Genomic DNA, 21,856 nt, shown 5'->3' with positions numbered 1-21,856 from the left:
CATTAAGAAGACAAACCAAGGGGGCACAAATACTGACTCTGCCATAGTCAACTATGAAAAGCGTTAATTTAGCATTGACATTAAATGGTTCTCAACAAAGAGTTGCACGAGCTAAGGACTGATCTGTCAATAAAACAAAAATTGTCATTAATTAGTTATGTTGTTCAGAATCAGATTAATTCTGTTTTAATTCACGTTGTTAATTATTTTCATATAGTCTGCATGTGGATTGTACCCTACCTTGAGATAACTTACTAAAAATAGTGAAAATTCCTAATCAGTTTAAAGATATTTAATGATCATGTGCCTTTTAAAATCCCATACAGACTTCACTAATTGCAAACAAATGTGAATTAAAGTAGTCTTAGTTTGGTTCTAGCCTGCACAGATTAATGTCTAAAAAATTACCTTCCCTCTGCTCTCCAGCTTTCAGTTTGCATCATCACTGAAGACATAAATTTCATTCAGTCTCCACAGGCTTGTCTAGAACAAACAAATTTTAATGTAAAAAGAGAAGAGGGAAATAGAGATTCCTATTGCAGTCTTTACCTCTGCTCCTCCCCCAACCTTTTAAAGATGCTTTTTCCCCATTATATAGAACCAGAGGGAAAGGTGTTGCTCTATTTCTCAGTCTTGCCTTTCCCTGTAGGAGTTCTTTGAAGCAGACAGGATACCCTGTCCCTTCATAATCAGCTTTGCTATTACACCCCCCGCTTCCCCCCTGGTTTCCTGCAACATATTTGAGAGTTATATGTGGTTGAGCTGTTTTATTAGCCCTGATGTCTTGTAGCTCCAATTTTAATTCATTTAAACAGAAAACTTTTATGCTGTTCTGAAAAAGGCATCAGTTTGTTATTTATATAGCTTTTTATTTATAGCTGGAGAAATGAAATTATCTGAAGCTTTAGATTACTGGGTTGGGGCCCAAAGGAGCGCTCTCGTTGATCTCAACATTGCAGTACTTGGCTAAGTTCTTTTGTTATTGCTGTTCAGGGAAAAAAAAGAAAAAAACCAAAACAAAAAACCCCCAAACCCCTGCATTTTACAAATGTGTAGCTATTCTGTGCTGGAAACCTAGCTGTGGGTGATAAAGGTCAGCATGTGCAAACGGCTTGGGCTTTTTAAGATTAGTATTGTAAAGACCTTTAAAAAGCACTTGAAGAATGATGGCTTGCTTGTGTCCTGTTGCTAACAGTGCTTAGAAATTAAGATGTTTTTTTTTTTTTGGGGGGGGGGGAGGGTGTCCAGTCCATACATACCGACCCCGAGCTGCACGGAGCGGGCCATGAGGCTAGCATGTCATTTCCCTGACAAGGCATAGCTGTAGATCACTCACATCACCTCACTCTCCAGTTAATATCAGGCATTTCCATTGCATCGAATGCAAGCTTTGTTCCTGCTCTTGAGGGTATCAGAGCCAGCAGAGATTACTTTCTGTGCATTAAACCAGTATTTGCTTTATACCAAGCCGCAGGAGCCAGTTACTCCTGTTATTAAGATACCCTAAAAGCAGAATGCAACGAAGTTTGTTTGTTTGGCCCCACTCTCTGTAATGGCATGAAGAATATCTCATCACAGTTGTCTGTAGTAAGATACCATTTGTTACTAGTTAAAATCCTAATTCACTTAGTCACGTTGGCTCTGTTTTAATGTCAGTGCACTCATCTCCGTGGAAGGAAGCATGATCTCTTACCCTGCCCTGTTACGTGACTGCATGAGTTGGCAGCAGCATGAGCATGTAGGACAGGCGTGTTGCATGTGCCTTCATGGATGCGGTAAACCTAAATTCATCTAACTAAAGGGACATTTTAGTAGTCTTCTAGCCTTTGTGGTTGCTCCAAGCAGGGCATGTCAATTTTTCCTCAAACCTCATGGTCTAACTAGGCAGAGATTTGTTGCGATCCACGGCGCAGAGGTTGCCATCTCAGAACAAAGCCAAGTAAGATGGGTAGCAGGGTGGGAGGGAGGTAGCAGTGGGTCAGCAGTGTCAGACAAAACCTGCCTTTACTGATGAATCAGTATTTAGGTGTTTGGATTTACACTCAAGTCCAACACAGTACTCATAGATAGGAAAATTTTGAAACTAGAATATGTGAAACTAAATCTTCATGTTAAGTAATGTTTATTTGATGGTGCCACCTAGAAGCCCTGCTTACTTTCAGGGCCCCATGCGTTATTAGGGAAGTTACAGGCATAGGAGTAGACATGAGCTGTGCCCCGAAGAGCTTACAAGGGATGCTTTACAAACAGCCCTTCCTCTCAACAGTTTTCTAAGGTAGGTAATTATTATTGTCTCCATTTTACAGGTGGGAAAAGCAAGGTTCAGTGTTTGATTTGCCCAAAGCTTCGCAGAATTCCTGGTGCCAGGCGTGAACTCAGATCGCTGCTCGCTCTTGTAGCAGTTTCTCAAGAGAACGAAGTGCTGCTCAGTGTTGATGTCCTGTACTGTGTATGGGGTGGGCGGGGGGGTCCTGAAAAGCATGCGTGTTAATTAGCAAAGGGGAGAGAAGCCCCACTTGGGCTTGACCAGCTCGCCTATGTCGGAGCAGGGTTTAGTGTTTTTAAACAAACAAACAAACCAAACAACAACAAAAAAATTGTCTCGAGTAACTTTGTACTTCTTTTTTGGTCTGGCCTCAATTGCTTTTATGTTTTCTTTTTTTTAATTACTCTTATTATTCTTATTATAATTACAGATCCTTTATTTTATCGAATTTAATTTCTTTCATTTATGAAACATGCATGAACCAACAATGTGACTCTAGGAGGTTATTGCTGAGTTGTGCTGATGTCGATTTCATACTGTGATATTTTTTCTCTATTTACCTAGAGATCAGTATTTCAATATATAACGATGTGCATGTTTTCCCCCCTTCTCCCGCTGCATGCAGGGATTCGGGTTCGTAACTTTCGAGAATAGTGCTGATGCAGACAGGGCCAGGGAGAAATTACACGGCACCGTGGTAGAGGGCCGTAAAATCGAGGTGCATGTCTTCAGTAATTCAATTTCTTCTTTATATTTATTCTTTTGATTTCTTTTTGTGTCTTGCCTCACTTATTTCACATTTGGATCCCAGTCTCGTGTGTGCGTGTGTGTTTGTGTCTGTGTCCTTCACCTCCCTGCACTGAAATGTATAAAAGTTTAAACCCCTTACGGAATATTTTTATTGTTGTTTTGGGTATTTTTTTCTTTTCTTTCTTCTTTTATTAAGTTTTTTTCCCACCCACTCCAAATTTTTGCCCTTCTGCTGTCTTGATTTTTCCTTTGCTTCAGTTTGCGAGGCTCCGATTTCCTGTTACCAGGCCTGAACAAATCTAACTGAAAGAGTACTGTCCGACTTCTAACTCTGTGTCCAAAAAAGAAAGCAGGGGGCCACCCAGTATCCTCTCTTTTCTCCGAGGCCAGTTCTCCTCCACGCAAGTGCGAGATGATGCCTGTGGTGGGGAGGGGAGGGGAGACACGGGGCAGAAGCCCTGAGTGGGCTGTGCTATACACACCGCTGGTTTCTTGACCTGCCCACGGTCAAGAGTCGGCTCGGTGAAAGCTAATCCTTAAAGTTTCTAGCTCTCACCGCAGGGGAGTGAAGGGTTAATGTTGGCTGGCCAACATGGCCATATATCGGGCATGGCTGGTGTTGGCCAGTTTGGTGTTCCACTGTGTTGAAGGCTAACTGGCGTCTTCCTTCTCTCCCTCTTTCTTTTAAAAAAAAAAAACAAAACCAAAAACAAACCAAAAACAAACAACAAACCAAAAAGTACAAATATTAAAACAAAAAAGCCGCCGTTTTTGAGTAAGATGTCTGCATATTTTGCTTTTTTTTGTTTTTTTTATTTCCCTTTTCAATGGTTTAGCGTTTAGGGCCCTTCACTTGACTCACTCTTTCCATGGTAACTATACACAATGCTGGCGATGGTACGAGTTGGCGGTAAGTGAAACAAAAGCGCTAGAGAAGAAGCTTTTTTTTTTAATTTTTCTTAAAATTACAAAAAAACGAAATTAAATAAGAAAGAAAAAAATCCATCTGCCATCTCACATTAACACTACGAAATGTGATTTGACTTGTTGTCCCCACCCACCTCCTTCCCCCTTCTCCCCCTTTTATTTTCAATGCTGTTGAGTAATGCCGCCTGGACTTTGGATGTACATATCGTTTTGTAGCAGTCTGAGCTGTTTGATTACTGACTTCATGGTGATTTCCCCTTGCACATCTTACTCAGAGTTACTGAACTCCAGTTTGGCTGGTTTTTATTAATGCACCCATTTCCTCTTCTCTCTCTCCTGCCCCTTCTTTCTGCTGCTCTCTCTTTCTGAGACCTGTTTGTAGCTGTTACTGTTTGTTTTCTCTCTTTTTCTTTCTCTCTCTCTCCCCCTCCCTGGTTTATTTCTTTACTAAGTTAAATGCAGCTGTTGGTCTCTTTGCTGACTGGTGGTTTCTGATCGGTTCTGGCAATTTTTCCTTTAAGTGCTTGTGTTGCACTTTGCTGTAGCAGCTGATTTCAGGCACTCGCTCCATCTTAATGATTGTCTGTGAGACCCTATCTCCTCCCTCCTCCCCTCCCCACCCTCTGAATCAATTGTGTTGTTTTTTTTCTTTCTTTTATCTGTGTGTGTTTAACTGCATGCTCTCAGTCTCATCATTGTTGTTTCCCATTCTTTCTTTTTAAATGTGTAATGTTTCTATTGTTTTGGGGCTGAAACTAGAGTAAATGTAGCTCCAGACTCCCCACCCTGCGTACGCTCACCATCCATAAGTCTCAAGGGCCCAAGGCAGCTTTTATTTTTTCTCCTTTTTTTTTTTTTTCTCTTCTTCACCCTGGCCTCAATTCTCATTTGGCATGGGTTTTGATAAATTACTCCACCCTGCGTACGCTCACCATCCATAAGTCTCAAGGGCCCAAGGCAGCTTTTATTTTTATCTCCTTTTTTTTTTTCTCTTCTTCACCCTGGCCTCAATTCTCATTTGGCATGGGTTTTGATAAATTACTGATGCTGTATAAAGACTTCACCCTCCTTGCAAGAACTTTGAGGCTGTCTGACACGGGGCTGCAGTAACTTGGCTTCCAAACTGGTCCATCTTTTCTTTATCAGCACCATCTCTGTGGTAACACCCCACTTGCTTGAGCAATCAAACCGCTTCGAACTATGCAGAGCTCTGTAAAGAGGGTGGAGGGCACAATAAAACAAAAAAAAGACCCAGGTCTACTGCTACGTATTTCTTCTTTTTGATCCATGAGATTTGTGACAAGGAAAAAATAATCTGGAAAAAGATTTGAAAACGATGGGGAAGAAATCGGTGAATATAGACTGTCCAAATGCTTGGTGGTGTTCCAGAAATCTCGAGCCTTGGGAGTTCAAATCTAAAGCTGATGGACTCCAGGCTACCTTTTTCTATCTGAAAAGTACGCCTGCCAGCAACCTGCTGGGCCCCAATGCCAACGGTGAGCTTGAGAAACAAATCGGCTTGTGCATCACCTGGTTCAGTTCCCCTGCCCTGGGCTGCAGAAATTATCACTGCCTCTCAAACAGAACCTGGACAAAACCTCCAAAGTTTTGCCCTTTCGATCAATGAGCTGAAAATAAGCACGCACCAAGGGGTGGCAGGGTGGTGGAGAATCTGCACTTTACTCTGGTTGGCCTTTTGTTTAATGCATAATTTTAAAGTGCCACGTTTAGCTGTAACTTTTATAATTAAATGGCAACTGTTAAAAGTAATTTAAAGATTGCATTCTTGTAAAATTAGTTGTTCAATTTTTTTTTGCTCAGAGAAGTATAGTGTGTGTGTGCGTGTGTGGTATCTGAGAGTTTTCCATCGTTTTCCCTAATGTCCTATGCTTCCTTCCCTCTCCTCCCCCTCCCCTTTCTTACTTTTAGGTTAACAACGCCACAGCGCGAGTGATGACCAATAAGAAGATGGTCACACCTTACGCAAATGGTAAGAGAGACTGTACTAATGATGAGCTGAAAGGTTTGAAGAAAGACAAAAGCTTCCTGGTGAGGGAAAAGCCTCTCCTCAGGACTAAAAAAAAACCCAACCAGAAGAAACCAACAAAAACCCCACAAACCCTAATTTATAGCGTTATTCTTCAGTATAATTCCTAAGCATTTATGGAGGGATACCATGTTACAGATAGAGAAGTGGGGACAGAGGAGTAGTGACATGCCCAGTGTGGCCAAGCTAGGAAAAGAAGCCAAGGACCGATGGGTTTCCTGCCACTACTGCAAGCTGATGCTGTACAGTACTCCTGAGTCTCATTGCCATCACGTAGATACCTAAATATGAATGCAGAAGCATAACTTAGGATACATAATTGGATATATCTCAGTTTAGGTTCTAACTGTAAAAATAGAGCTGTCCCCAAGCAGCCGGGAAAACAGAGGCATTGCGCTGCTTGTTTGCTCACTTTTTGTTACAGGCTGCGCCTGTGTTCAGTCATTTTCCAGTGAACCTGAATAGAGAAAGACCAAGTTGTTTGGGTAATGAAGAATCCTGTTTCATCAGGATATCTTGGTTCTTCTGTCTGTGCAGTAATTTTATTGCATAGGCATATATAGCATAAAAAGTCGTTCTTCTCCTGACAGAACTGAATGCTGCTTTGATACAGATTTTGAATCTGAGTCTTTGTCCTGAAACAGGCAGAAAAATTATTTTTGGTCTGAAAATGTTCCCAAACAGCTTCAACAGGGCAGGAAGCTGCATATAGGTAGCTGCTAGTGTGAGAATCTGTTTTGATTACAATGTAAGACTTGGAAGTCAGAAGATACGAATTTTATTTGTGGCTCTGCTACTGACTTGTTGTGTGGCTCTTGGCAAATAAATCTTTTTTTGGTTACAGAATTGGGGAAACGGGCAGGCAGAAAGGCTGGGATTCTGAGTCTCGGTGTCTGAAAGGAACCAGGAGGTTTTGTAGTAAAAGGCACTGCAGCCATGTTATGTTGTCCTGAAAACAAGGGCAGAAAATGCATATGACTATTTGGTAACGAAACTTGGCTTACTTGTGAAACCCTGATAACGGGCAGGAATATTTTGCTTTCGCAGCCAGCAATTTATAGCCAGCTTTAAAGCTACGCAAAGGTATTTAGTATTAGGCCAGGCTTAAGGCATACTGATGAGCGGTCGTATGACTGTTGTTAAATTTGAGGGTTGATCCCAGTTCTCTCATTGCCACCACTCACTCAAGTATTTTGCCATCAAGGTGGGCAGCACAGTGGCAGCATGCCCAGTCTTGCGGAGGGAGCGTGCATTGCATCTCTCATTGATACTCTGCCAGCAGACGAAGGGGTGGTGGGCTGCAGTTCACAAAGTTGTTCGTGTGGTTTCTAGGCTGGTTAGAGGTGTTAAAGCACAGTAAGTGCATCAGGACTCCAAGACAGAGGAAGGGTATGGATTTATTTAAATAAATATACCTGTGTGATTGCTAGCTGAACAGCTGAGATCTTTCCTGAAAGGAATGCTTTGTGGAAGCCAGCCTAGATCATGATGCTAGCTTTGCACCCCTTGCTTCTCTCCCCAGATAGAAAGGTGGGGGGTGCGATAGATACGTTTCTCGATCTGACTATGAAGTGTGTTCCTCCTCATATCCCAGCGATGACTTCTTTAAGCACTATTCTCTTGTAGGTTTTATGTTGATGATTTGCAGTTCTTGCCAATTATCCAGGTGATACTGAAATCAATTCTCTGGGAAGGCTTTCACCTGAAAAGCAGCATAAAGTAGACAGGAAATACTAAAATAACACGGAGAGGAGAAAATGTGAGCTGAATAGACTGAATTGCTTTTCTGCACCATAGTCGTGTAATTCAGTTAGTGAGGAAATTCAGACACTGTTGCTTTTTAGCAGATCTCTAGCAAATAAGACAGAAGGGTGTTTTGAGAATTTAAGTTTATAAATTGACTTGCCTGGGATGACAGTCCAGGCCAGTGGCCTTAGAGAGGTTTTGGATCCGTCAGCGTTCCCGGTGAAAGCAGGGAGGAGCTGGAAGAGCTGGCAGCAAGGTTCATGCAGGGAACGCAGGGTCGTACGGTGCTCGTGGCAAATATGCATATAAGGTAGTTGGCATTCCCTCAGCAGCGCCTCTGCCGTGCTGCAGATCAGCTGATGTTTTGCTGTTCCCTCTGATACAGCGACCTATACCTAGAACCTGACATTAGAAAAAGGCAGTTGGCCTCCATCTACACCAAGGGGGATTGAGGCAAAGCTGAAATTGGAAAGAGCTGTGCATGTGAAGCTGGGGCGCAGGCAAAAGACTGTTCCCTGTACCCACGCTGCCCACTCCTTCTCTTGGTGTAGATTTTGGCATTCACTGCAGTCTTTGTTGTTTCAGGTTGGAAGTTGAGTCCTGTGGTTGGAGCGGTGTACGGCCCTGAGTTATATGCAGGTAGAGCTTAAGTAGACACTTCCACTTCTGCCGTTTAACTGCAGTGGTGTTTGTTTATGTTCTCAATCTGCTGTTTCTTTATAACCTTTTTACATTTTGTTTTTGTTTTTTGTTTTGTTTTTTTTCTTTTTAAAATTAAATCAGCGTCCAGCTTTCAAGCAGATGTCTCGCTGGGCAATGACGCCGCAGTGCCCCTGTCAGGAAGGGGGGGTATTAACACTTACATTCCTTTAATCAGTAAGTAGCCCCCATTGGCCCCTGTATTGTTACTGTGCTTGAGTTAATGATGACCTGTTACCCTTCTTCTCTCCAGTCTGTATAATATATACTTGAAAGGATGGGTCTCGCTGGGAATGAGTTTACCTTGAGCCAAAGTATACTGTGCAGTGGCTGTAACTTGTTCATCTGCAGTGTGTTTCTGTACTGGTGAATGGGTCTTTCTGAGTGATGAGGAGGCTGCAGAACAAGGGGAGGGTGTGTGTGAGGAATAGGCCATTCCCTTGCCCCCCTCCCTCTTTTGAAATCAAAGAAACCAAACAGACAAATCCCTAAAGTACATATTATACAAGCTGCTAAACCGCGAGTCTGCAGGGCCCCCAGTGGCATGCACCTGGACGCATGTTGGGTTGGGTTTGCGCCCTGGGACGCCTTTCCTCTTGGTATCTGTTTATTACATGTTTGCAGATGCCTCTGAGGTTTTACATCATTTCATCATGAGCCAGTTTACTCCAGTGTAAAGCGTAATAAAGCAGGCCCCACTATACATGGAGCCAGATATTGGTCGCGCTTGTTAAACGAAGGTGGGCTCTCAGTAAACTGGCACTTTATGGGAAATTTCTGCTGCTGTTATATGGGCTATCTTGTCTTTCAGGCTTTAAAATGAACATACAGAGGATTGGGTGGCAAAGAGTGGGAGGGGAAAGGAGGGAAGAGACTGATGTAAGTTGGTTGACTTTAAGGGCCTCTTGGCAAATTATTTTAAAGAGCCTCTGCAGTTTTGGAAGAGCCGCCTGCTATATTGATAGTAACTCTCTGCGCTTCTCGGACTCTAACCAGGCTGCATGGCGGTGTCAGAAGGCGGGGGGATTTGTACCCTGTTTGTGGTGGGTGAGGCATGCCAAAGCATTAACCTCTTGCATGCCAAACCTCTCTGCAACCCCTCTTCCCCCAAAGGCCATGGTGTAGCAGGAAGTATGTATCGGATGCTTGCTGGGTTATAAGCATGCCCCTCTGCAGGATTGATGCAAAATGTCCCACCGCTGTGGAGCTATTGTGTCACTGTTTGAAGCAGACGGTTGTTCTCTGGGCAGGAGCTCGGATCCTTTTCACCCTCCACCTTGTCTGTCTTTACAGTTCCAGGCTTCCCCTATCCAACTGCAGCCACCACAGCAGCCGCATTTCGGGGAGCCCATCTGAGGGGCCGAGGAAGGACAGTGTATGGGGCAGTCCGGGCGGTACCTCCCACAGCCATCCCTGCCTACCCAGGGTAAGCACTGAATCACAAGAGCAGAGTGCTCTGCACAGCCGTGTCAAATAGCTGATTGGTTAACCGAAAAATAACTAAAATTGTCTGGATGGTGAGAGTCAGGATATTGCTAGTGCCAGAGCATTCTGCACACTATGGCATCCAGTGGGGGCAAATCTAAATTTTTCCATGTTAAGTTCTTGACTGAAACAATTTTCAGTACTTGCAACAGCTTAAAGCACTGATGGATTCCTTCTTATAATTTCTCAATTTGTCTACATGGTATTCGTCATCCATTGACCCAATATATTATAGCGCTGCTGAGAAGGACGCAAAGAGAGAAGGTCTAAAATTTCTAAAAAGGTTCTGCTCTTTGCATTCCACTTGTGTTTTCATATTCAGGAATGAGGAGTATTATCCATTACCTTCATGCCTCACCATCTGGCAGTAGGACACACAAGAGCCAGTTACCCACAATGGATTTGCTTTCTTTGTTGGAGACGGTTTAAAAAGGTTTAAAACAAAGATTAATCAAGTCCATTAATTTAAAGTTGGGAGTGTTTGGGATATAGGGAGAACGAAAGTGCAGCGTTCTTCTAACTGTTGTATGAAGCAATGGTGAATGTGTGGCCTTAGCATTCTTTGCCCTCTGACTTTTCACTAGTAATGCAGTGGAATGATGCTTTTACAAAAGAGTATTCTGCTGTTTAAAAATACAGGGAACTAGGTTTGTATGTGAGTTTTGTTTTGGGTTTTTGTTTGTTTAAGTGTGATGGAACGACAGATAAATCAGCAAATCCCTTCCAAACTATCTTTTTTTTGTTTCTGATTTTGAGGATGCTTTATGCATATTGCCTGTCTCTGGAATTTTACTTGCCATATTTTACAGGCAACGTTCTCAGAAAGAATAGGAGTAGGAATGAATCCTCCAACACAGAGAAGTGGACTGACCCTTTTTTCCTGTAGACTAGCCCCAAAAGGGAAAAAAATAAATTATAGATATTTTATTAAAAAGGGAGGTGGAAGCCACACACATCAGTGCAAGGAGCTGGCCTGATATATGCTGGGTAAGCTCGCAATACCTTCTGTAGCAGGCTAAGTGGCAAGAGCTACTGTGGCCCTTTCTTTTTAGAGTCCTGTCTGATATTTAAAGTGGAGCTTAAGGAAGCAAGCTGCAGTGGTCATGTATCTGTCTAGCTTTGCTCTCCAGCAAATCTGGCAATCTTTGAATTTAATTCACTGGAAGACTTTAAATGAAACCTCTTGTCTGAACACATTGGCCTTCCAAACAGTGTTTCTTCTAGGTTTTCAGATCCACCTCTTTTTGCCACTGCTCCTGGTTCATATTCTATATCCTCTAACCATAGCCTCTGACCTGCAACTTGTCTGTCTGTTGCTCTAAAAATGACCCAGTCTGGTTTTATTAGGAAATGCTCCACAGTGAAACAGAGAAGCAAAGCTGAGCTAAGTGCTGCTGTCTAGCAGAATATGAAATACTGCACTGGGGAGGGGGGATGTGCTCTTCATCCCTGGGAGTAACGGCTGGAGCATTCCTAGCAAGAGGCTGTCACGAGTGGCGCACTGGGAGGGACTCTAGGCTTGTCTTTGATATAAATCCAGCCTGAGTCCCATATAAAAGGTTTATTTCCATTTGGAATATGGGCCAGGCTCCAATGATTATCACTTCCAAATACTGTCTCATGACTGTGTTTACTTACGTTACGTTGAGTTTGTCTGACTCTGCTGACTGATTTCATGTCTTCATGGGCAGCATACTATCCAGTAAACATTTGCAGGGCAGCAGTAAACAAGGCAGGTTCACAAATGGACCAGAACTGTCCCTAGTCCCAAGCACTGGGATGTAATTAACTAATTCTGGTGTTTATTGTCATCATAGTCTGAATCTACAAGATATTTTGTAGAGGGAATTTGATTCCTCGTGGAATAATACAAGGAACTGAATAGCACATTTTGTTGCAGTAATGTTTGGGACAGCCACCGCTCCATGTGGGCACTGGTGACCTCCATGGAGTCAGGGGCAGGCACACATTCCTGACACCTTACCCTGCATCAGCTGCTTTCTTCCTAGCCAGTGGAAAGATGACACCGTAAGATCAGTCAGCAACACATGAGTGATGAAGACATAGTGAGTAATGTGGAAGAAGACAGTAAAGTAAGCTGTAGGTTGACTCAAACCTCGTAGAAGGAATTGGTTTTCACAAACCTCAGTGGTGTTTAAGTTACAAAAATTAATGGTCTCACTGCATTTGAGAGCTTAGCAGAAGTAAAAAAAATACAGAATGTAGATTAATAAAAGCTTGTTGGAATTGCCATACTGGATCAGACCTGAGGGCCATTCAGGTTAGAGTAAGTTTTAACAGTGTCTAGTGCTAGATACTCCAGAGGAAGGTGCAAGAAATCATATTGTTCTTAATAGTTTTAACATTTATTTCAAGAACTCGAACTAAGATTTACTAATGCATATGTGGAATGTAAATACTTAACGTATGGACATGGACGTTTATCCAGGGAAGGCTATTCATACCTTAAAAGCAATTGCTCAGACCATTGGAGTGGATGTTAGATAGTCACCTGAGCCTGACTTCAGAATACAAATGCAACCTTCAAATTATAACTGAGGCGGTATTCAATAGAAGTAAGGAGACATTATAACCTCTGATATGTAGCATGAGTAAAACCTGTACTGGAATATTGCCCTGCTTTGTAGCAGCCATGCTTTCTGAACAAGAATGCTGACAAATCACACTTCAGACCAAAAGCTGTAAGAATTAAATCAGTCTGAAAAAAAACTTACCTACTGTAAAACTCAAAACAAACGAGCTTGATCAATTTTGTTTCTCAAACTATACATTAGGCATTGACCTGTTCATGGTCATTAAGTACCTATATGAAGAGTAGGCTTGCCATGGTAAAGAATAATTTAGTCTAGGAGTGTAAATATATAGAGGATTCACTGACTTGAAGCCAAAAGTAGATAAAAGTCGTACTAGATATAAGGCAATAGGGTGCTTTGGGGGTTTGGAGTGGTTTTTTTGGTTCCTTTTACAACAAAGTCAACTGTTGGTACACCTAAATGATATGATGGCTGCTTTACAAAACTAGCATGTTTCTTTTTCTCGTGGATGTGTTTTAGCTCAGCTAGTGGGCTTTTTGTAGATGCCACTGAGATTTGATGGGCTGATGGGCTGCTTTATGCTTCTGGTCAGTCTATATAACCAGAATGGTCTCTGTGGTTCTCAAATAAAGGAATTCTCGCAGTTTTTGCTAGCATTAAGAATCACAAATATGAATATTTAGCATATAAATAAACCTTGCTAAATATCAGCCCTGGCAGTTGGCGTCAGTCAAGTCCTAACTGAAGGAGAGATGGAGGATGCACGTGTGCTTTGTTGTTTGGACTCAGGAAGTCTTACTCTTACTTGTTATTAGTGTTCCTTGCAGTTTTCTCTGGAGAGCTGATGCTAGCATCTCTTGCTGACAAGATTCTAAGTTACAGGAGTAGTGGCCTGATCCAATGTGGTAATGCTTATATTCATCCAACTGATTGTGTTCAGAATAACTGTTAAAACTGCTAACCTGTTCATAAACCAACAGTCACTTCCTCTGTCATGCATTTGCCTTTCCTGCAGGAGCAGGTGGAGTATCACTGCTAAAACACTCCTGGTCCTAGATAGAGAACCCAGCAATGTAAGTCACTGCCCCAGGAGCCAAATTCTTTGTGATGTGGTTGTAAAAATTTAGCTTCAACAAAAATGATCTTATGGCCTGCTTCTCCCTGCTGAAGTGGCTCCCCTCTTCCTCTAACAAGGATCTCTATCTTCATATCTGTTCCCAACGCTCTTGGAGACCATAGTAACTCTGTCCATTGGGAATGGAGTGTACTTTTCCTGGGGAAGACAGCAAGACTAAATTATTCAAGCAGTAGCTAACACTGCAACAGATTTTTTTTTTTTTTAATATTTTATTTTACTTTTTAGTAATAGCATGCAGAATTTTGGCAAGATCTGCTGGGCTTTTTTTGTGTGTGCGTGTCTTACAATAGGTGGGTGTCTGAGGGTGGCAGGCTCTTGGCAGCATTTCACATTCCATCTGATGAGTAAAAAATGATAATCAAAAGAAAAGCTAGTGTTCTATACCTTCTTTTTCCTTAATGCTACTGGTAAGTCATGCACATCAGGTCCATGAACATCACAGATGGTGGGGCTAAATGTTTTTTGAAGCCTTGAGCAAGTTTGTGCAGAGCTATTCAGAGGACAAAGCAGGAGGAAATTCCTCATTATGAAGCACAGGCTGAATTCAAACGGGTGGGGGGCATCCCTTCTCTTCCTTCCTCATCCTTCCCCAACCCCTGTCCCCAAAGCGAGCTGCACAGTCTTACGCTAGCGAATGCTCTGTTAAGAGCGGCTCTTTGGGAACCCCAGGCTCTGGTTTAACAGTTTTCCTGCTTGAAGTTCTGAGAGAAAGAAAACTATAGCTTAAAGCAGAAAAAGCACCATCCCATGGAAACCCTTCCAGTTGCTCCTCTCTGCTATGGAATAGGTCGTTACTACCAGGGACTCCCACTGCACCTTTCAATTCTCGGACCTTGGACCAGTCACCTAACCTTTTTAGCTCATTATCTCTGCTTGTGAAAGCAATGCATTGTGGGTATTTTTGGTTTTTTCTTTTTAATTACATTTCTCTGTGTTTACTTTGATCAGAATTGATTGACTTGTTTTCCTGAGGTGTTGCATTGGTTCTTTAAGATGCTGAATAATAATACTTTGCATGCTTGTGTGATCAGCCAAATCTTATCGCATGTCTAATGTGCAGGGTAAAAGCAGGTGATGTATGGATGTCAGAAACAAAGTCGTGCAGCCTTGTGAAGCTCTAAATACATAATCATACACAACTCTGAAACGTGCTTCTGACATAGGTGACTCCAGCCCCTGTGGGACGCCTTCTGAGGGGCTCCTCGATTTCACAAGCCCGCTTCATGAAGCCAATGTTACCATGTGTTTAGGGGGTAACTAAAATCATTCCAGGAGAATAACCAGAGTGGAGGCTTCTAAACCCTTGTTTCTCTTCTTCAGGACATCAGATCTTTTTGAGTCTATTTTTATTGTACAAGATGGTGGTTCCCCTCCCTCTCTCCTTTGCATACTGTCTCCCCCTCTGCCCGCCCCTTCCCCCTTTGCATGCCATGGAAGATGACTTGGAGCCGTCTAGCGTGCGTGCGCACACACATTCTCTCGCTGATTTGCTCCTGCCAAAAGCCCAGGTTGTGGATTCATACATCACCTGCCTGTGTAAAACGCATGTGCATGCTGCCGTCCTCAATAACCGGAATGTGTTTTCTGTTCTTTTGTTTTTTGTTTTTTGTTTTTTTGTTTTTGTGTGGATTTTCTGCAGTGTGGTTTACCAGGACGGATTTTACGGTGCTGACCTCTATGTAAGTACACACACCGGAGCCTTCTCGTCCCCAACCCCTGACAAGCCAGCCTTTTTTTTTTTTTTTTTCTTTTGGTTTGTTTGTTTGGTTTGGTTTGTTTTTTTAAAATATCATTTACTTTAATTTTCTTCTTCCTTGTGGATATATATATTTATATATTTAGGAATGCAAGCATGCTTCTCTGTCACTGCGCTTGCCCCTGGGTGCAAGACCTAAGCCTTTGGGTTTCCTGATCATTGCCAGGGTCAGTTTACTGGGTGTCCTGTCCCCCACATGCACACTGCTACTAATCAGCCTGAGAGATGATTAGCGAATTAAAATTTCTCTCAACACTTCTCTCGTTTACATAATTTGGATGTAAAAATAACAGGACTGGTTTAGCCTCAGACCTTCCCTTTCCTTCTCCCCCTCCGCCCTCCCCTTTCTCTCCCCTCTTGGGGCCCTTTCAGGTTTGATTTGTGCAGCCCACACTAAACTGAGCGAGCTGTATGTTTAAAAATGTTCATGTGCCATGGGGATGTGGAGATTATCCCTTTGGGGAAGACACTGGGACTGATTAAAAATGGAGACCGAGATGCTAGAGTGAAAACTGACATCTCATTTTGCTGGTAGAAATGGTACCTAAATAGGCTAGATTCTCTTGCCTCTTTGGGGAATTGTAAAGTACAAATATGTGGAGGTGTTCGGTTAGAAGAGTCAGCAGCCTCCTCCTGTCTGGGAATTAGCTCTGATACCATGGGAGACTTTGTCCTGTCATTGTCTTTGTCCTACCCAGCCAGTCCGTATTGCAAATCTCCAGGGCATCTGTGTATACGTAGGTGGGTTGTGGATGGAGGGATTCTGACTGGCCAGTGAGAAAAGCGGTTTCCTCTCCGATGGAGAGCTGTTGCAGAGCAGCTGTGGTAGGAATATGCCTTTCAAAGCCAAAACATTCAGGTCCACTACTGCCATCGCAACTTGTGGCCTGCCTACCTCTAGCAGAGTTCCCTTTCATGGTATTGTAGGTAATAGCTCTTTGGAGCTGGGGCAGTTTTGTATTGGGTAGTGGCACAGTTGTCGGCGTGGATTTCATATCCCCGCTCCTTTGAAGGTGCTACTCCTGACATTTATAAAGAGGAGCCTGGGGTTAGACTCAAGAAAATGGATGGAATTGGCTTTTGGATTTTGTTGGCTTATATGGAGGGTCAAGTCTTGTAAAGGCACTTTACCCAACACAGTTACAGCAGTTGGAAGGCATGCTCTCTGAGCATAGAGAGATTGGGTGCATTTCTTCATTCTTACATATACTATCGTGTGCACAGTCCTTTAAAAATTGATCTGCCTAGTCAAGTGTTCCTTTATAAAACTGTGTCAAGGACTACAGAGGGTTCTGGGTTTTCCCACCTCACTCCTAAAACACCAGCTTTATAGACCACTGACTTTGCTACAGCAAGTAAGCAAGCAAATGAGCAATGCTTAGTGCCTCTTCCCTCAGTGTGTGGCATATAAGAGGCTGTCGTGTTGAAAGGGAAGGCTAGCCAGGGTTACTCCCTATTTCTTTTGAGAAAGCTCCTTCAGAGCTTCCATTGCAGGTGGGGAGGAGAGGCTTATTTAACATGTTTTAAGGACAGAGACTTCAATAATGAAGAATCCCCGTAACCACTTGGTGCTGCGGTGGTAGCATCACATAACACAAAACCAAGCCCCCAAGTCAGGTTAGAACAGTTAGGTGGACTTCTGAAGACTTTGCTGTTGTTGGCAGTGGTCTCACTGTCAGAAAGCAGGACGATAGAAGAGGGGACTCATTAAGGTAGATGGTGGTGTTTTTCCCTATGTTATCGCTGCCCAGAGCCCCCCGATGGAGCTCAGGAAAAAGTTATAATCCAAACATGAAGTTACCCTTCCAAACAATTTGCTTGGCACAGGTGGAATGATTACAGTGTCCCTGTGCCCCACTGATTTGTCGTGCTTTTCAATGCAGTGCTTACGTCCCTCTGGTTGCTGTGAAAGGCTTGTCCTGATTGCGGAAGGGATGGCAGGGGGTACTGCAGTTAGGACTGGGGGGAAAGTTAAACTGAGGTTCCCCTAGGTCTTCTGAGTCCGTAGGGTTGTGTCAAGGAAGGGTGGAAAGCAGTTGAGCTGACAGGGAGTGGTTAGTGGTAGGCAAGATGAAGGGGAAGTGTCCCAAGTTTGGGCTGCTTTTTCTGCATACACGTTATGCACTGATTTCTCATTTTCCTCCTCCTCCTCTTCCTCATTCCTTTTTTCTTTCCTGGGGCAACCATCCTGCTAGCCATTTCTTCTGTGAAGACGGCATTCCATCTCTTGTTGGATGCGTCCCACTCTGGCAAGACACCTGAATTCATAAAACAACCTGCCCCAGGATGCAGAGGGTTTCATTTCGGATCTTAAGAAAGGTTATCTTTCTTCTACAATGGGGTCAATCTGGGCGGCGGGGGGGAAACCCAAACAAACTCACCTGTGCGAAGACTGCTCCTGCCTGTGAAAAGCGTGCTTGCATCCACTGGAAAGAAAAGGCTGGTGAGCCCCGCCGCGGGCTGTTTGTATGATTGTTTCTTTCCACAGCTGTGTTTTTTTGAACTGCTCTTCCTGTGTTCTGTTATAGAATAGTCTTACAGGAACCAATCATTAGCGCTAAAATACCTCAGGTAGGAGTGCCAGTGTGACCTGCCAACCGATCAGATTGTGGATTGCAGTGGAAAAAACTGAATTATACTAACCATTCCAGCACCACATTAGAGATGGGAACAGAGGCTTTGTTAGGGCAGCGCAGACTCAAGTGTGATCCAAGCCCCCGCTATGGCAGGGCGGCGTGTGTCCAGATTTCACACCGAGTGGCTTTCATTAAAAAAAAAAAAACAAAACATAAATTCAATGGAAGGGTTAATAAGGTCATGCTTGTCCCATTACCATGTAGAAGCACCTGCTGCAATGGACACCGTTGTCCTGTCACCTCTTTTAATTCATTCATGCTCATTCCTGGTGCACATATGCCACCCTTCTAATACAGAAATACTGGAACAGTTCTAGCCCTTTCTGCTTCTTAACTTCTGTTATAGGGCAGTTTGCGGGTGGAGATGACACATTTGAGATACAACAAATAAAAGATCCTAAAATTGGGCTTGCTGCCTAAACCTGGCAGGTGGTCAGACGTATCTAACTGGTACCATGAGTTACACATTTCTCCAGGGGTATGGGAACACTTTTGTGTCTTAGTGGCATAAAGGCTCTTTGGAGTAAAGAGGGCCAGCAACACGCTTTGTGTGCCCATCTAAGGCAGCAAGGGAAGAAGAAAAGGGATGCTTATACCGTAGCCTACACTGACATAGTAAGCTCTAGTTTTGGATTTCCTCATGTTCTGGTTGGATTGATCACCTAATATGGACCTGAAGAGTGGAAGAGAAGATGGGCTTATTTTGAGCTGAACTGTATAGTCTTAAAGTGCTCATTTATCTACATTAACATGCTCAGTAATTGGAATGCTGCTTTAGTTGGGATTGCAGCTTCCTGTATATGTTGTTTTGCCATGCTTGTGTTATTTCAGAGAATACATGACAATATTGAAAAAGCTATCATCTAATGTTAAAGAAGGAATTTAAAAAAAATATTTTCATGCTTCATTGATGAGCCAAGGACGATAACATCACAGAAGAGTCATTTTAAATTTGGGCTTTTGTGAATACCTGAGCAAATATGGTTGTTTGACAATTGACATCTATAGGCTCAAGCGCTACATGTTCACATGGGGAAAGGGGTTTAATGCAGCCCCAGCAACACTGGCAGGATATCCAGAGAAAGAGAACTTGAATTAAGATAAGCAACACTTACAGTTGTATTCATCTCTCTCACACGCTGCCCAGACAATCCAAAAGACTGTACCGGAAAGGACCAATCTTGATTTAGACAGTCCTTTTGGTTGTTACTTACTGCCCAGTAAAAATGCATAAGCCTTTTCCTTAGTTCCCCTATTTCCTTGCCGAGGCAGTGTTTAAACTGTACCTTTGATAGAAACATCTCTAACTTAACATCTTTGCAAGAAGCTCAGCCACACTCATTTCTTTTGAGATGAGGCTAAAGATTTTAAAAGCTGAACCTAGATGGGTAAAACTGTCCCTGTGGAATCACTTCACTTAAATAGATGGAGTGGGAGTTTGCATGGCTGTCCTGGGTTTCAGGGACTATGCCACTCAATGGTGTCTTCTGTTGCAGTTTCGCTGTGGCACTGGAGGAGTGTGGTGCAGCTAGCAAGGGCCTTTTTTTTTAATTGTTATTATTATTATTTCTTTTATTGGGAAACATGATTGTTCATGTTTGTTGAAGATGCTCTACTCTGTTATAGTTTATATTTACTAGAGTACCCATAGTGAGTGGCATCAGAAACCACTAGGGGTGGTAGGACCACGTAGCTGAGGTTACAGATGAGCTCTGCATACCAGTTAAAGTTGTGTGTGAACAGGAATAGCAGGAGAAAATAACTGGTGCATTGGACAAGCTGAGCAGGGCTTTAGATGCATGGATGGAGTTATAGGTGGGTCCTGGGTTATGGAGAACAGGAGCATCAGCTGGGTAAGGCAACCTGCACAGTGTCTCCTTTACTCTGTACTGGTCCCAGAGCTTGGTGAAAGCATTTACGAAATAACGAGTAATAGTTGCAACTTTCCTCCTCTTTCCGTTACCCTGTTTTGGTGTATTTGGACCTGCTGGTCATGCTAAATACATCCCCGTGTCAGAAATCCCCCAGCTGTCCACACTCATTGCTCCTTTGACAGGAATGTACCATGGCCATTATAATCCCCATTTTTGGTTTTATTTGAAGTACACACAAGTAGAATTTACAGACCGCTTTGAACTGAGCAGGTCTGCCTGTGTGTGTGTACCTCTATCCTGTGACTTTTTTTTTTTTTTAATTAACAGTAGCTTCAATTTTGCATCAGTGCATGGTTAAAAAGCAATACACGTCAGCTATTTCTTAACTTCATTTCTCCAATGAATTATTTCTCCTGTTTTTTTTGTTTGTTGTGCAGTTGACTGAAGAAATGTTAACATCCCGCTCTAAATCTCTCAGTGGAGTCTCTGTTCCCTTCTCTGATATAACAGATGGGTTATTGCTTGTTATAATTATTAACATTGTGGTGTGGGACAGGGCTAGGGTGGGAGCCATTTTGGGGGGCGAGGGCGGGAGGCTGTGGGAGTCGTTAAGGTTGGAATGTTAACTCCAGTGGTGACTGACTGTTTCCGTAATAGCAGGTTGTTGTGGCTGCACGCTCTAGTACTTGAGGCTGTGTACTTCACTGAGCTTGTGGTAGAGCCTAGGGCGAACTGCTGTCCCAAGAGAATGCTGGGATGGATAGAACTAGCCAATATGAGTCTGAACGTGGTGACTTTGCTGGTTGTTCTAGCTCCAGATGTCAGCATGCTTAGTTTTTAATTTTGATTAATAAATGTTACGCCATTCCCCCTCCCACACCTGATTCCAACCCTTCTTTTCTTTTCTTCTTTTTTTTGTTTTGTTTTTGTTTGGTTTCGTTTTCCTTTATGAGAGACATGAGTAAAAAGAGAATTACATGATAACCGTTTTTGGTTTCAAACTGCATCTTGCTGTCATGTTTAGAGTATGTGCCAGGCACATTTGAAATGGCTTCTAATCTGAAATGTGGCTGGCGAGTGTGGGGCAGAGTGGGAATCTGGGTGCACGCTGAAGCCGGCTGCCCTGTGTGGAGGGTAGTGCCAGGCGAAAATGCCTCATACGCCGTGCCCTAATGACAGACCCCATCAAGAGTTCAGGAAGCTCATAAACTTAAGGGAATACCACAGTGACATTGGTGTGAAGTTTTGTCTTCATTTGGTGAGGTCGATGAAGGTTTGATTTGGATTAAGGCTGCGCATCATTCCTCTTGTCTCCGTCATGTTTTGGAGGTGAAAGTAATGGTGGTGCGATGATAGCATGCCAAAACCAAGCTAAACCTCCCCAAACCATCAATCCAAAATGTGGGGATTGAAACAGCTAGATGAGATTAAAAGGGGCAAAACTGTAACATGAGATCTCTTTCAGGTAATGTGGTGATGTTTCAGAGGTGTAGATTTGTGTTGCTCTTTCTTCTGTTAACTAGAAGATTGAAGAGGCTGTAAGTCCCTCTCCTCCAGAGTAGGAAAGGGTCCCCAGGTGTGTTTTGGATAGCTTGTTAGCCTTTGTGGGGCTAATGCAGGCCTCACAAAAGCAACCAAAATTAATTTAAAATCATTACTTTCAATTTAAAAGCTACCTAGCCCAAAACTGAGCACTGCTGAGCAAACACACAGTCCTGTAGTAGAGCTGATCTTGTACTCTTAGATCTTTTGCGTATATGTAACTATAGGGAAGAAGTGGTAGAGGTATGTTGACCTGATTCTGGAGGTGAAGAGCGTAAGTCTGCCTTCTGGTCCTTCAAACTCTGAAATGTCAATTGGGGGAAAAAAAAAAGCCAGAAGCAATCTGGAATTTTCTGATGTTATTTATGGCTCATTGTGCTTCTAGCAAATCAAAGTCACGGTTCATTTACCGGTTCCCCCCCCCCCCCCCCCACA

At 43.0% G+C, this 21,856-nt stretch overlaps 1 protein-coding gene across 8 annotated transcripts in view; it reads left to right on the top strand.

Annotated features, from left to right (window-relative positions):
* Positions 1-21,856, top strand: part of RBFOX2 (RNA binding protein, fox-1 homolog 2) — a 115,685-nt gene that overhangs the window by 85,162 nt on the left and 8,667 nt on the right. For 2 of the 8 annotated variants that reach the window (XM_009289929.2, XM_009289927.2), the window contains exons 5-10: positions 2,892-2,984; positions 5,873-5,933; positions 8,322-8,375; positions 8,520-8,612; positions 9,729-9,861; positions 17,898-17,940. In XM_009289929.2, coding sequence (XP_009288204.1) covers positions 2,892-2,984; positions 5,873-5,933; positions 8,322-8,375; positions 8,520-8,612; positions 9,729-9,861; positions 17,898-17,940 — 477 coding nt within the window. Of the gene's footprint in view, positions 1-2,891; positions 2,985-5,872; positions 5,934-8,321; positions 8,376-8,519; positions 8,613-9,728; positions 9,862-13,490; positions 13,652-15,252; positions 15,293-17,897; positions 18,133-21,856 lie in introns of those variants that run through there. The other 6 variants (XR_002086338.1, XM_019474820.1, XM_009289928.2 and 3 more) reach the window with 6 other exon arrangements.

This window comes from Aptenodytes forsteri, unplaced genomic scaffold (genome assembly GCF_000699145.1).
Source record: "Aptenodytes forsteri isolate BGI_AS27 unplaced genomic scaffold, ASM69914v1 Scaffold284, whole genome shotgun sequence".
Lineage (NCBI taxonomy): Eukaryota > Metazoa > Chordata > Aves > Sphenisciformes > Spheniscidae > Aptenodytes > Aptenodytes forsteri.
The sequence above is the reverse complement of the archived record's forward strand: the minus strand, read 5'-3'. Positions and strand labels throughout refer to the sequence as shown.